Genomic DNA, 15,680 nt, shown 5'->3' with positions numbered 1-15,680 from the left:
ACGAATCTTGTGCTTTATCCAACTAGTTGAGAGTGGAAAAGCTGTTTCAGGACCAACGAAATCATTCGTTGCACCAGCTCTAGCCAACTCATCAGCCCATTCATTTCCAGTAATACCAGAATGGCCAGGTATCCATAAGAAGTAAACAGCATTTGAAATGCTGAGGTCTTCAATTTGAGTTCGACATGCGATCACTAGATTCGAACATGAATCATTCGAACTGAGTACTTTTAAAGCTGCCTGACTGTCGGAACAAAAATAAATTCGTTTACCACAAATTCTCTGACGAAGTGCCGTTTGTATTCCACACAAAATTGCGTAGAATTCTGCTTGGAACACATTACAGTATCTACCAAGTGAATGAGACTGCTCCAGCCTCATTTAACGACAGTAGACACCAGCACCAGCACGACCATTCAACAGAGAACCGTCCGTATACCAAACTATGTGTTCATCAAGTTGTCGTTCCGAATAACCAGTCAACCATTCTTCACGAAGAGGATAGCTCAGCTGGAATGTTTTGAAAGGAAAACTGCATGTTAGGTCACTAGAAGCGAGGAAATACTCATCCCACGTTACCATTTGAGACCACAAGCGAGTGTGGCTAGTAGCATAGTCTATACGGTTACTGTTCCAAAGCCCTGTAACCTTAAGACGGTATGCACAAGATAATGCAATTTGTTCAGGTTTTAAATACTTACAGCTCAGTATATTTTGTATCAATTATTAATATTATTTCATTATTTGATTGGAAATATTTTCAAGATTCGATTTGAATGTATCAAGCCACGTATTTTCAATCAGAAATTATTAAAACTTTGATTAGTAGCTAGCAGTGTCCTATTTTGTCTGCTAAAAATCTCCGCCATATCGGATTTCCCTGCCATAGACGACGGTTTTGAAGGAGTAAGCGATACATCAAAGGGAAATCATCGCTCTGATTGGTCAATCGATAAATTTGTGACCAAGATTCTGAATATGCAGATTACAGATTGTCGACCAGAAATACAGATTTTCGATAGCGTGAATTATTAATAGAATAATGATCGGTACTGATTTTTATAAAGTAAACCCATTATCCTGATTTTGTGTTGATTCCAAACTTACATAAAACTATTAGAAACTATTCTTTTCTTAGGACCCCCTATGCTAGAACTAATTATGGGTATAACGAGCCTTTCGCCAGCATGTGCCGAAGATTCAACCACTGTTCCAATTCATTCGACTTTAATCTATCACGAAACGTTGTCAAGAAATTGTTCCTAGGGTTACTATATAATTAGTTTTAGTTTTAGTTAGTTTAGAAATGCTATGTTTAAGTGAAATGTATCATTTGGATGATTGTAATCTGTTGATGCTAAGGATGAGGAGGTTTTATGCCTGTTTGTTTGACAGTTTGCCTGCAAGTTTGACAGAAACTAACAACACCGGGCTTTTCCCTGCTCCAAATAAACAAATAAAAGAGCATATCAGGGACGGTAAACATTACGAATGGTTCCGCCTGTTAACGAAGATTTTTCTATGCTTTTCTTGAAATTAGACAAACATATGCTTATTAAAAATTTCATATGGAATTTTTAATCAAATGATCATTTCGGGGTGCTCAAAGGCAAAAATTACTTCCAACGGTTTTTATCTACAACACCATAAATTTTAGAAGAAGAAAAGTATTAGTGTCTTTAAATTTGGGTTCTAATGACTATTTCTGTATAAAAGGTTCAAAACGACGAATGTAACAATGAGATTCTCTTTGTTTACTTTCTCTTTCTATTATACCGGTACTCTTAGCAATCGAAAGAGAAAGTAAACAAAGAGAATCTCGCTTTGCTACAATCATCGTTTTGAACATTTTATACAGATTTCATTTCGTTGTGCTTCGATTTCTTATCATTCTCATATACAGATTTTTGATCCCCCGATAGGGATTTACAGATTTTTCTGGTGAAAAATATAGATTTAAATGTGGCAACCCTGCATACGCGTAGCATGCTAGAGGTAGGTTGTTGCTAGACAGCAAGACAAAAAGTGCCATGAAACGATTTGAAGCTTTAATTGGTATGCTCTGATCTTGTTTCATGCAAGCTTGGATGAAATTCCATGTTATATCGTTTCGCCTGAGAAATTGACAACTACCCAGGGTAAATTTTGAGTGCTTAAGATTAATTTCTAATTTATATAAGATGAACGCGATTGATAATGAGAAAAAGTTTATCGCTTCAATCGAAATCTCAGAATGGTAGAGAAGCTTAACGCTATAAAAATAACTGCTTGCATACAAAACTTGAACACAAGCTTGGCGAAGAGAAGCTTAAACATCAAAATCGTATCGCAAGTATATACAAAGATATAATTGCATACATTGGGGATATTGGTGTAATTTCTGCGACTATAAAACAAATACAAATTAAGACAAACAATGATCGGTGTTGGTTCGTAATCAAGATCAATCTAAGCACACTCTCGTGCGCAATCATTCAAAAGGGTGACGATTGATTGAACTGTTTGATTGTAGATCATTAGAAATATTGGTTGCCTTGTTCCACATCAATGGCTCGAATAACCCCATGGGGCTGATTCTTGTAGTTTTTTTTTGTGCGCGCTGAAAGTTATCGCGCGGTAAAATGTTTCTTCATATTGGAGGTTGTGTAAAATAAATTATGTAAAGCTTCTGTACTATAAGAAAATCAGATCTAACAATTAGAAAACCACAGGTCTCCATCAACGAGTAGATTTTTGCTGTCACTAACTTCTTCGGTCCCCCTTTCTCCGTTTCTCCACCATCTCGATGACAACTAATTAGATTTTTATCGTTTTTGGTCATTCGTTCTCATACCCCCTATTTCACCCCGTTTTCCACAAAATTACTTTTCTATACTTCTTTCATTTTCTTAGGCAAAATCATCGCCCACGGGAAAACTGCTTCAGTCGATGAACAACATGCGGGCCACCCGCTGGGTCTCTGTGACCTGGGGGTGTTTCCCGCGGACCCATTGGAACATATAATCGTCATCTGGAAGACACTAATGTCATATTTAATCCACCGACCATTGCCGATCGCCAGCTGCAGACTGAATCTGCCAGAATCGACCATTGCGACCGGAATTCGCCACTACCCTAATGATAATACCCCAGTTTTAAGTTAGTTATAATTTAAAATAAGAAAATGCCCTTGGCATCTAAGAGCTTAAGCAGTGTGCCTTCAAATATGTTACTATTGAATAAAAAAACGAGTAGATTACCCATCGGCTGAAAAATTGTTGTTGAGAACAGAACCAGCCTAGTCAACAACGCACATTTCTCACGCATCGTTGATTAGATCCCTAGACAGTTAGATAGACTACATAGACGTATCCAGTATAAAGTAATTCAGCACAATTATTCATATGCCGGAAAATTGAATACTGTTATCAATGTAGAATCCCATTTTGCCCAGTATAAAATTACTGCCAGACGAGAAATGTATCCGAGACGGTAGCCCTAATGAGATTGTGTCTCGAAAAAGTTCTATTGATCCTTCGTCGGAACTCGTGGGAGGTTTTAATTGTGATATCTGATACTTCATGAAAAGTGTAAAGGCATTTCTAATAGCTGTTGAGACACAATTTCCCTTGGGATCTTGGGAAACGTGTCCCGTTGGAGCCAACTGTTCGAAAAATAACCCCGGTGTGGCACAGTTAAAAGACCAATTTGGCCACTTCAAATGAGCATCAAACGAAAGAGCGTGCCCGGCGTGTGAAAATTTAATTCTCTACCCCGATTCGGGCCGACAATAGGAAATACGGTCACTGTGCGAAACCTTTGTAGCAAAGCTAAAAGTGACCCTTCGTCACTCAAATCAAGCCATCTAATTGATTGGGATGGACTTTTAACGGTGTGCGAACGTTGGGTTTACACTTGCTCCGGATTGCCGTCGGGATCTGCCAAAAGGCTTGCCGAAACCTTTTTCCATTAATTAATTAAAACCTTTGGGGCAAGATTCGTTCTTTTGCGGCGATCGATTTGATGTGATTTTCAGTCAGTGAAATTATTCATTTGTTTGACTGATCTTTGCTGAATTTTTAATATGACTTTTTTTTATTGTGTTTGTTTTTTTTTTTTTTTTTGTTGTCATGACACTCACCTTTAACAGCATTCAACTGGCTGCCGACCATTTGCTTAGCGATGAAAGCCGCCATCGTTTCCGGTTGTCTAGTTGCGACGGGTTACTATTGAATAAAACACTCGCGAAAAACTTTTAATTAAACTAACAATTCACAACACTGGTTGTTCGTGTTTTTTTCTTCTGTCAGGGGTAAAAACACTCACACATACTCACTCGCCTGCCGTATGTTTCTGTTTTCGCTTTCTCAAGGTACTATTATACAAGCACAACCTTTCACAGCAAAGTGACACTAAGGTGTTTCAGAAATAGGACAGAGAAAGGAAGAGAATCAGATCCTAAAGTTTATGAACACAGTAGTGTCGGTAATTTTTGCTCACTGAAAGAGAAAAAGGTGCAAAGCAAAAAAAAGAACATAAATATATCAATAGGAAATTCAGAAACTGAGGAAGGTAAACTGGGCAGAAATAATTGACTAAATGTCGAGAAAATGATCGAACAACTAGGAAAGAAAAAAAATGGTTTTCGAGTTTTTCGTTCAAGTTCTGGACACAATGTTCATCCTAGAACCCGAGAACACAGCACACTAAGGGAATAAAAAGTTCTGTCTCGTGAAATGGCTGCCGGCTGCTGCTGCTACTGCTGCTACTGCTTCTGACACCGGAATTGAGTTGCTTATAGTCAGTAGAAAGTTTCGCACGGATTTTATTTTTATTATTTATGTTGCAGTTGTGAAACGCGAAGCAATTATCTGGAAATATAGATAAGAAGAACAAAAGGTTAGTGGGGAAATTCGTATGCAGGTCATATTTCAAGTGTTTCAGGTTGTTTCAGAAAATGGTCATAGTTTTCCGTTCCCGACTTCATGTTAATACGAACGTACAGGTCGTCCTACATGAAGTTTCATAAGTTGAACAATCACATTTTGTGAATTACTTAATCATATAGATATCACGTGTTTTTACGAAATTTATCAGACAAACAGTTGTCCTGAAGGAGATATTTTATCATCATTATTAGAAACTTTTGTCGTGAATACGACTTACTTTACTATGGGGCGCCTTTTCAAAATTTACCCTCTGAGAGAGTGATAAGTTTTTGATCGTGAATATCTCTTGTTGTATCTAATGAATCAACATAATTCTTGCTAGATGCCATCGGAAATATCGACGTGAACATTTCAAAAGGGCCTTAAAACAATTGACAGATTCTCTTTGTTTACTTTCTCTTTCGATTATATCTACGTTATTACGCAATTTTTCGTTACATGTATGATACTATTACAAAGCTGGAGATATTTTCTTTCATTCTATATGCAAATTTGGTAAGTGAACGTGAAAATTTAGGTGTTATTAACAGAAGAGAAAGTAAACAAAGAGAATCTCTCATTGGTTTATGTGCCCTTATGAAATGTTCACGTCGATATGATCACAATTTTTTGATAAAATTTTCAATTGTGTGACATAATCTCAAATAGTTCAAAAATAAACTTTTCTGAAATGTTTGGTATAAACGAGTATAAGAGAGGATAATTCATAAGGCGCTTTTACCTTTCTCGTATTTTGAAAGCTCAGAACTCAGTGATCTGTGAAAGGATTTATATAATCTAGCAACCAATAGAATCGACATTTTTCAACTTAAACGTGTATAGCAACAGCATTGAAGTATTTCAATAGTACACTATTGAAAAACCTTTCTCATTTGACCCATGTCAACAACAGCCAATCAGAACGCGTTCTGAGGAAGAGAACAAAATATCTGCTGCTGTACAACAAATCGTTCGAGAAAAATGTTCCGAACAGTGCTTAATATCGTAGTGAGTTCCACAATTTGGTACTTCTGAATGGCAGGAATGAATACAGCATCCTGATAATTTTTTTCAATGAAATGCAAATCCGAAATGAAATAATCGACAATTCTGTATACGCCTATTTTATAGTTGTTAGGACCGCCCATGAGTTAAAAAGTTACAAACAAAATCACGTAAAACGAAACCTCTTAACAAAAAATGGATCAGTTTGGATTCTATCGCCACTGCGAGCAGATGTATTGTGTGTCGTTTGCAAAGCTAGTTTCGCTTCCGACAAGAGCGATTACATCACAGCCGCCAGTTGTTTGCATTGATGAAAAAACAACGAAAAGAGGACAACACTGGGAAGCATCACACAAAATCAGCTGTTCTAATGGCTCTAAAAGTTTTCTAAAGAACTATTAGGATTTCTTCTTCGCAAATCGAAGGTAAAAAACCTCAGTTTAGTGCAAATCTAGAACAGTTTGATTAGATTTGTGCACTTTTCGCTGTGTGAAATTCACAGTAATCGAGATCAAGTGAAGCCTTCTTTGTTTTTGCGAAAAATGTGAAAGAGGGGAATGCTTACATAATTTATACAATTGATCAACTAATTGATATTCGGAAGTGTTAAGGAACATGTCAGTTGTTTTCGTATTCACGACATCCAGTTATGTCTCTGTCATTACCCACCCGCCTTTTTTTCATCTAACTATTTTTTTCGGTAAATAACTCGAAAATATTCGACACGTACTTTTCTATTTCAGTATGGTGCGTGGAATTTTCGAGATATGTTTTTTTGAAGTTTCGCGTTTACAAAAAAGAGCCTTTTTTAACAGCCTATACTGTTAAATCTAATAATGATATAAAAATTCGTCCAAGACATGAAATGTGCGTCTTTTCTTTAGCTTTCAAATGAGGGGTTTCATAAAACAACATTTATAGTTAACCTTATGAAAAAAGTTAAAAATTAATTAAACAAATAAAAAAATTTTAAACTTGGGCTTTATTTTTCTCTTTTTTAAGTTGAAAAAGAAGCTTTAGGGGTTTAACTCAATCAAATTAGAGTGGAAAGGTTAATACTTTTGGAGCAGTGCATTTTTCAATCACGACCCGCACACGCGGAGTGTACCGCAGCGCAACTCGCTCGAATAAGTGCTTAACTAGTCGACACATGTCGCGCCACTTCATGTCTTGGACGAATTTTTGTACCTTTATTAGATTCAACAGTATAGGCTGTTAAATAAGGCTCTTTTTTGTATACACGAAACAAAAAATCATATTTCGAAAATTCCACGTACCATATTAAAACAGAAAAATATGTGTCGAATATTTTCGAGTTCTTTACCAAAAAAAAATAGTTAGATGAAAAAATAATTTTGGGTGATTTTGCGTGGAATGCCTCTATGGTAGTAAATTAAGCAAAAAATTACGTTTTTTGCTTCAATATGACACGAACTGTTAAAAAAAAAAACAAAATAATAACTTGAGAACGACGGAGTAGAGATAACTTGTACTTCAAGTAAAATTTCTAATTTCAGAGAATTCTACGCCGAGTTATCCTGTTCACCGCGAAACGTGATTCTCAAATAAGGTCTTGGGAAATGCTCTGTTACTGGCTTAGTTTTCAATATTAGGATTCGAAAATTTTACTAAATGCTCTTTAAATGATGCTTTATAATGTAAAAAAAGTTTAAATATATTTGCTTAAGCTGACTTTCTACACAACTTTATCAAAGTCGCTTAGCTCCTTTGTTGACCCTGAGTAAAAATAATATATTTATTTCACTTCTAGGGGGATTAATAAAAAAAGGAAAATTTTCAAAAGATGGCGTCTGTCACTCTGACGCGTGAAATTGGGCTTTTGAACCACTGTGCGTTGGAATAAATTTTGTCAAAACTCGTTCCACCGAATGCTTTTTCGCCGAAAGTCTTTTCGCTGAATTGGTAATTTCATCGAATGGGTCATTTCGCTGATTTTAACCATCCTGCAGCAGCTCTTATGGAGTCGTTTTTCAACATTACAGACTCGATAGCCCGAGAAACGTCGTTCACACTAGAAAAGGGGTACTTTTCAGATGTACCGTTATTCTAAAAACAAACGAAAACCGGTCTCTAGACAAGCAAACAACGGTCTCAAGGCACTAAACGAAAAAAAAGTGATGTGACCCAACCCTGACTAAATAACTGGCCCAACCTAGACAACAAGCGTTTTTCTAATCGCGAAACACACTGTTTGCAACAGGTTAAAATAATGAAGTTTTCTCTTGAAAAACTTGTTAATGGTTAACCACATAATGTAAATATATACTTTCTTTGGAGGTGTCATCATTTTTGTGCAAACTTTGAGCTGTTTTCCCGGTTATTCCGAAACTTTTAGGACAGCCAAAAACAAGTCAAATGCAGAAAAAAAAAAATTCTTCGTGACAAACAATGCACTGAAAAGTTTTCTATCATTGAGAATAATACCTCCATGATATAACACCGATGGTAGCATATAAAAGAAAAAGCAATGGCCCAACCCTACGATTCCATACGATCATTATATTTGTATAAATTACATTTCGAGGGTTGGTTCATCACGCGTGAATAAATTAATTGATTGGAAGAAAATATGCTTTGACTTAAGCATTTGTTTTAAGTTTTGTTTGCTCCTTTCCTTCCCAGATTTCCAATAAAATATACCAAAAAAAAAAACAGTAATACTTCACCGACTAAGATATTTATATATTTGAGGATTATTTTGTAAATTTCGCCGAACGTCGGTTTTGAGTGATGAATAAGTCAATATAATTATGACAGATTGAAATTCAGTGCAACTCTACCGATCATCAGAAACTGGAACATTAACTGTACTGATTACTGAATGTTCAGCTGTTTAACAGTCAGTAAAATTTTATCGATATCCGCAAAAATTCGGCATTAATTCCATTTCAACTCAAATCAATTTACTAACTACAAAATAATCAAATGTTTATAATTCTTTATAGAGTTCCTAGCAGAAAAATTTCCGACTTCAGCCGACGTTTCAAATGCAATGTACAAATTTCCACATCCATGAATGCATTTCCAAACAAATTGCATTTGCCTGTGCCGACCCGAACAAACACGGGAAAGTTAATCGGTAGAATGGTATAGCAAATTACAGCGTGTTTTAAGGCAAAAGGTTTTCACGTTTCGCCTCAACCCAAATCTGTTTCGGGAGCATTCTCGGTTCTCCCGAGAACCAACCTTTTACTAGTCCATATGCACACTTATTCGAACACACGTACACTTTGTACGGCGAAAGTAACTTCCGACCGGAAAACTGCAGTACGTCCTGCCAACGTGCAGTCGAGGCGAACTTTGCGGTTGTGTGTTGTGATACGTTACGAACCGACCGACGACTGGCTGACCTTATTATGATCTTCCTGGGCGAACAGTTTCACTCGTTTTGTGGATTTTTACGAACAAAGTTGAATGGAATATTCCAAGCCCAGCCCTAGGATTTTAACCCGACTAGCTGCATGTTGTCATTTGTAGAGTGGAGAGGATAGTCACCATCGGAAATGTAGTTCACGTGGTTTGCAGTACGACTACTTTTTAGTTTAATAACTGAAAAAATACTACATCTTATATTAACATATTTTGCTTAAGAAAAGTTGAATTATAAAAATATATTCAACTTTGGCAGAGTAATGGCCTACGACATGTATTTTTTGTAGAGGCTTGCGGTGAACACTCTCCGAAGCGAATCGCTTAGATGAAATCAAAGAAAGTACTCTGTCAATATGGCAGTTGAAAGGTTGAAACTTTTGAAAAAATTGTCTCCGATCCAAACCCTTTTAAAAGTGGTATGTATGTTATAACAATAATAATTTTTTATAGGCGCAGATTTCACATACTGGCCGGGCTATTAGCTTTCAAACGCAAAACTCAAAACAACGCAGAGTCTTCTATGTTTAAACGTAAGAATCAAGAAAACGATAATGTTAGTCTACACAAGTTATGTTTTCCTGATCACAAATTTCCTCACATCTATATATATAAAAATGCAGAGATCATTCTTTGTAATCGCATCACGTAAGAACGGATGGACGGATTGAGATGCTTTTTTTTTTGTTTGATCAGTTTTTACCCCCACCGGGTTCGTACATCAAAAAAATTAAGAAAACTTACCGGAAAAGTGGGAAAAACCAATAAAGTTATTTTGTATGGACAATGGAATTTTCCACTGAAAAAGTCGCCAATGATTGCTAGATCTACAATTGATGTTTGGCGCGCAAGGAGATGCTCAGTATTTCGCCGTTGAAGAAAAGAATACTAGATCTTTGGAAAATCGTTTGGCGCGCAACGAGTAGATTTGGGTGGAGATTTTACATGCATGATTGATTCGTCATTTGGAAACACGTGCTTAATAAAGTATCAAAATCATTACTTGCCAAATGACTGTTTTAGCTATACCATAAACAGAAGCACAAGCTCTAATGTCATTTACCAGTTGATGTAGTTAGATGAATTATGTTGGCCATCGTGGCCGTGAGTTGAACAAATCGAATTATGTAACGAATTTTTACGTATCAATGATAGAATTCTGCTGTTGAAATAATGAGTTCAAATGAAAATATTTATGGTATTTGTAAGCTGCTTAAGCCAAATCATTTCGTTTTCCGAACTTTGGATTACTTGACGAATTACCATATGCGAATCGTGAATATCATATCTGAATGAGAAATCGTGGCATGTAAGAACCATTAGTTGTGAGATCTGCTGTTTTATACATTGGCTTTAACGATAAGAATAATCACTCCTCATGTTCACTCCGCTAGAACAGAATATTGATTCTCAGGACTGAATACTAAGCAAACCGATGTGGTGGCTCGACGAATGAGAGGCCTTTTGATACAATTCTTGAACGAATATAGCGTTCATGTCAAAGTTAATGGACACAATATTTAATAAAAGGGTAATTTGAACTTTCGAATGTCCAAGTATTTTTCATTTCATCGCTAATTCGTTAATCGAAAATTGATCCTGTCATTATCCTGCTACGAACATTCATCGAACACGACTAAGTAATATCAGTAGCGGTGAAGTAGGTTATGGACAACCGTTCAAAATTAGTTTATTACTTTCGATAATCCCTAAGGATTTGATATTAAATTTTAAACGTCTTCAGTACAAATAAGTCTTAATATTCAATGATAAACAACAATCCCCGAGGGCTGCTTTTGGAAATTTGTGGGGTCAATTTAAAGTATTTATCTTGGTCATCTCTTTTTCATCCATATGTTAATTTATTTATTCGTTTATTTAGGAGCAAGGGAAAAGCCTGCTGGAGCTGAGATTTTGGTTCTCCTTCTCCAGCAGGCATAAAACATTCTCATCTTTTGTATCAACAAATAACATTTGACCAAATGATACATAACGAAATCTTTAATTACCCTTATTTAAACTACAAAGCTAACTAACAACTATTCATATTGACTAATTATCCTAATAAAACTAGCGGGAAAAGATTTGGAGAAAACGGGTTTTAATGGCGTTACGAGATAAATTGAAATTAAATCCATCAGAGCAAGTATTGAATACGCGACATATACTCGAAAACGGTTCAATGAACCCTTAGTTAGTTCTAGCACGAGGAATTCTGAGAAAGGGATTAAACCGCAAATTACGCCGAAGAATGTCAAAACTTAGCTGTTGTAGGAGATCTGCACTATCAATTCGAGATTGGATGAGGTCCGCGACGAAAACAGCTTTTTGTGTATCACGGCGGACAGATAGCAAATCGAAGTGTATGAGCCTACAACGATTTTCGTAGCTTGGAAGATTAAATGGATCTCTCCAGGGCAGGCGACGCAAAGCAAAACGAATAAACTTGCACTGAACAGTTTCAATGCGTAGCTTATCTGTTTGATAATATGGTGCCCAAACAACAACAGCATACTCGCGAACTAGAGCGCAATATAACGATTTCAGGCAGTATATGTTATTGAAATTTTTTGAGATGCGAAAGATGAATCCTAGCATCTTTAATAATTTAGAGAGGGTATATTCTATGTGATCTTTGAAACTAAGTTTTGAATCCAAGAACACTCCTAGATCCTTAATTGATGTCTCCCGTTTTAGTACAGCTTGCGAAATAGTGTAATCATACATGATCGTGGTTCGTTTACGAGAGAAGGAGATAACGAAGCATTTGAAGGCGTTAATAACCATTCTGTTGACGTTGCTCCAGTTAGAAAATACATCCAACTGTGACTGCAAGAAGTTTGAGTCTTCCAGATATTTGATGAGATGAAACAGTTTGAAATCGTCGGCGAATGATAGCTTCATGCATTGCAATGCGAAATTCAGATCATTTAGATATAGCAGAAATATGAATGGTCCTAGATGGCTTCCCTGAGGAACGCCAGAGCTAACGATGAATGATGGAGTAACGCAGTCGCCAATTCTCAATTCGGTCATACTACGACCAGTCAGATATGATTAAATCCAATCCATCATCCCACATGTCAAATCTTTAGTTTGAGAGAGATCTACAGTCTCTGTCCAATACACTGACTCGAAGGATGAGATGGCAAACGGTGCATTTGTTTAGTTTTTGCGTAACAAAAGCATTGAACATATCCACAATAATTCTTGATGATATTTCTTCTTCGGGACGAAGTTATTGTGTTGGATATGAATTTGTCGTAATTCGTTTATTGTAAGCCAAGTAATCAGTAAAATAATGGAAAGAAACATTAACGTTTGGCAACTCTGCTGTTCGAAAACACAAATTTAAAAAAATAATTTCAGGCGAGACGAAGTTCGACGGGTCAGCTAGTTTTAGATAAAATTACAGATTTCTTCAGACTTTAATTATCCCGAAAACCTGACAGATTTTTTAGATGTTTCACCAAGATGTTCACAGATTTCAATGTAGTTCATTCGCCACAGATGGTGAAAAGATACACAGATATGTAATTCTACAAAAAAATCTGTGAATATGGCAACCCTGTTGATCAGCTACGTGAGTGTTTTGATATTACGATGGGTTCAAGGTTACACATTGTTTGGTGCAATTTTCAGAGCAGTGCGACAGACGGACTGTGCACCGCATTCATTGGTTCATGAGTATGAGCACCAGAGATGCCAGATATTTTCATAAAAAATCTGTTTCAAATAAAGAGATGGCTTCTTGGTCAATTGGTTTCTCGTCAAAACATTTAATTTTCGTTAAAGGCCAACGTTTCGAAAGTCATACCTTCATCTTCAGGGCAAAACGACTACAAATATTTTTCGTCAGTTGTAGTCGTTTTGCCCTGAAGATGAAGGTATAACCTTCGAAACGTTGGCCTTTAACGAAAAATAAATGTTTTGACAAGAAACCAATTGACCAAGAAGTCATCTCTTTATTTGAAACAACATTAACTGGTCGCACCCGCATCAAATAAATAAAAAATCTGTATTACCCCGAGTGAAAAATCTGTATTTATTTGTATTCGCTATAAAATTGAAATATTTATGATGAAAATACGTTGTTGTAATGTTATTCCAACGTTTTATGGTTAATAATATTTTGAATATTGAGAAATTCATTAAGTGTTCAATATTCATATCTCTCTCTACAACGACCAAAATAAATGTTTGCAATTTTTCATCAACAATCTGAACCAACAAAATAGACTTTTTATTTCATATACTGTAATTCGTTCATTGATTACGAAACTTTTATCTCGTCACTACTACCAAAGAGAGTTCAGACGAAAAAAAAACAATTGGTTCTTTAATTTTTTTTTGGGAAATCTGTGTAAATCTTCCATATAAAATCATAATTGCGCAAGTAAAAATCTGTATAATACAGATAAATTTGTATAAACGGCATCTCTGATCTAGACTATCTTTTGAATATTAATTAATAACCATTTTTTTGCAAATTATTAGAGTAGAAAATAACACATCGTACAAAAAATTTACTGAAGAAAAAGTACTAAATGGATTCTACACTGAAAAAAAAACTATCTTAAAAATTTGAAGTCAAATTACAAAAAAAACGCCATTCATTATTTGAATGAAATTTTGTCCCAGCATAGATTAATTATGTTCTCTGCGAACCTTTCATATATTGTAAGATGGGCGTTTTGAAGGGAAAAAATCTAACAAAAACTTTTTCTTAACCAGCACTGATACTTTCTGCGTATATCGAGCAACTAGCAACAGGGTATTCGGTGAATTTTATAAAAAAAATGAGATTCATTGAAATCTTGGACGATTTTGACTTTCAGTTTAGTTTAGTTTTTATTAAAAGGACACTGGATAGAAAAACTCAGTTTGGAAAAGTTTTTGTTTGAAACCCATTTTTTCCTTGAATGTGCCCATCTTGCAATGTATGATCGGTTGGTAGGGAACATAAACACCTATCTTGGGACAAAATTTTATCAAAATCAATAATGGTTTTGTTTAGAAAAACAATTATAAATTAATTTTTTTGTCAGTGTAGGCCTCAGGCCTCTATTGTTTCCAGTATTTTTATTGAAAAATTTGGCTGTTTTTGTGAAAATCATCAATACAACACTTTTTTACAGGATTCTCATTTTCGTCAATAGCTCTTTGAAATAAATTGGCAAACAAGCCCTTTTCAAAAAACAGTCTGGATCTATTTTAGAATAAATGAAGAATGAAAAGTGACTTTTTGACACAAAGTCTACATGTCTACATGTTTTCATAACATAATTATTTTACCTAAAACCCCCTTTGTATACGCCCCTGACGGTTTATCTATATTAACATTTTTGCAATTATTTTAGCGTAGTTTCTTATGTTTTCTAAAATTTCTGCTGATAAGATGTTGGCCTTATTTATTGATTTATTAATTTATTAAAGCATAATGTAAGATAGTAAATGTAAGATAGTAAATGTAAGATTGTTAAAATAAATGTTTGACAATTACATTATAGTAAACGCTACCTCTAAATAAAAAGTACCTGTCATTTTCCGATTCGATTTGATGACTTTTTCATTTCGTTGCGCTTTAATTTCTTATTATTTACATATCTTATCATCATATACAGATTCTCAGTACAGAACTTTGATCCCCCAGATTTTTCTTTGATTTACAGATTTTTCTTCTCAAAAACATATTCAACTGTGGTAACCCTGCACGCTATACAAAATTGAACAAAACACGCTTTGTGCTTCTTTCGCAAAGGCGGTGGTATTTTCTTCTTTCGTACCAGCATGTACCAATGTGTACCTGTGTTATATCGTGATTTGGTATAACGGTTGGAAGATTTTGACACTCGTCGCCAAATAATTTTGGAATTCGGATCTGGATGAAATTGCACACTATCTTTAAGACTTTAATTTAAATTATTATTAATGAAAATCGGCTTAACCGTTGCTGAGAAATTGGAGTGAGTTCTGTTTTCCAATTTCGGTGCTTTCACTACTATCCGATCAGATGGTAATAACAGAATTATAACAACTGGAGTAATTTATTTCAGAAATATTTTGTAACAAATTTCGAAAAATTTTTGGCTAGTAAGCTGTTAAAATAATAAAAGTCATAACAAAAAAGACTCTAGCGGGAACCAAATCGTAACAAATTTTGGAACGTATTGTATCACAATTACTATTGAATTTTATTTAATGAATAATTTATTCATTGATATGGTTTCTTCTTTTAGTTCTTTAAAATTCTGATCGTTATATTTCGATATGAAGCAAACGGAAGAAATCTTTTGTCGTGAATACGACTTACTTTACTATGGGGCGCCTTTTCAAAATTTACCCTCTGAGAAAGTGATAAGTTTTTGATCGTGAATA

General features: G+C 35.3%; 1 protein-coding gene across 8 annotated transcripts in view; it reads right to left on the bottom strand.

Moving 5' to 3' along the window:
* The window catches only part of LOC131439375 (complexin), a 721,216-nt gene that overhangs the window by 395,662 nt on the left and 309,874 nt on the right, over window positions 1–15,680 (bottom strand). For 5 of the 8 annotated variants that reach the window (XM_058610312.1, XM_058610354.1, XM_058610302.1 and 2 more), the window contains exon 2: window positions 4,121–4,478. In XM_058610312.1, the coding sequence (XP_058466295.1) occupies window positions 4,121–4,175 (55 nt within the window). In that variant the 5' untranslated portion in view covers window positions 4,176–4,478. The remainder of the gene's footprint in view (window positions 1–4,120; window positions 4,479–15,680) is intronic. The other 3 variants (XM_058610344.1, XM_058610329.1, XM_058610336.1) reach the window with 1 other exon arrangement.

Source organism: Malaya genurostris, chromosome 1 (genome assembly GCF_030247185.1).
Source record: "Malaya genurostris strain Urasoe2022 chromosome 1, Malgen_1.1, whole genome shotgun sequence".
NCBI lineage: Eukaryota > Metazoa > Arthropoda > Insecta > Diptera > Culicidae > Malaya > Malaya genurostris.
The sequence above is the reverse complement of the archived record's forward strand: the minus strand, read 5'-3'. Positions and strand labels throughout refer to the sequence as shown.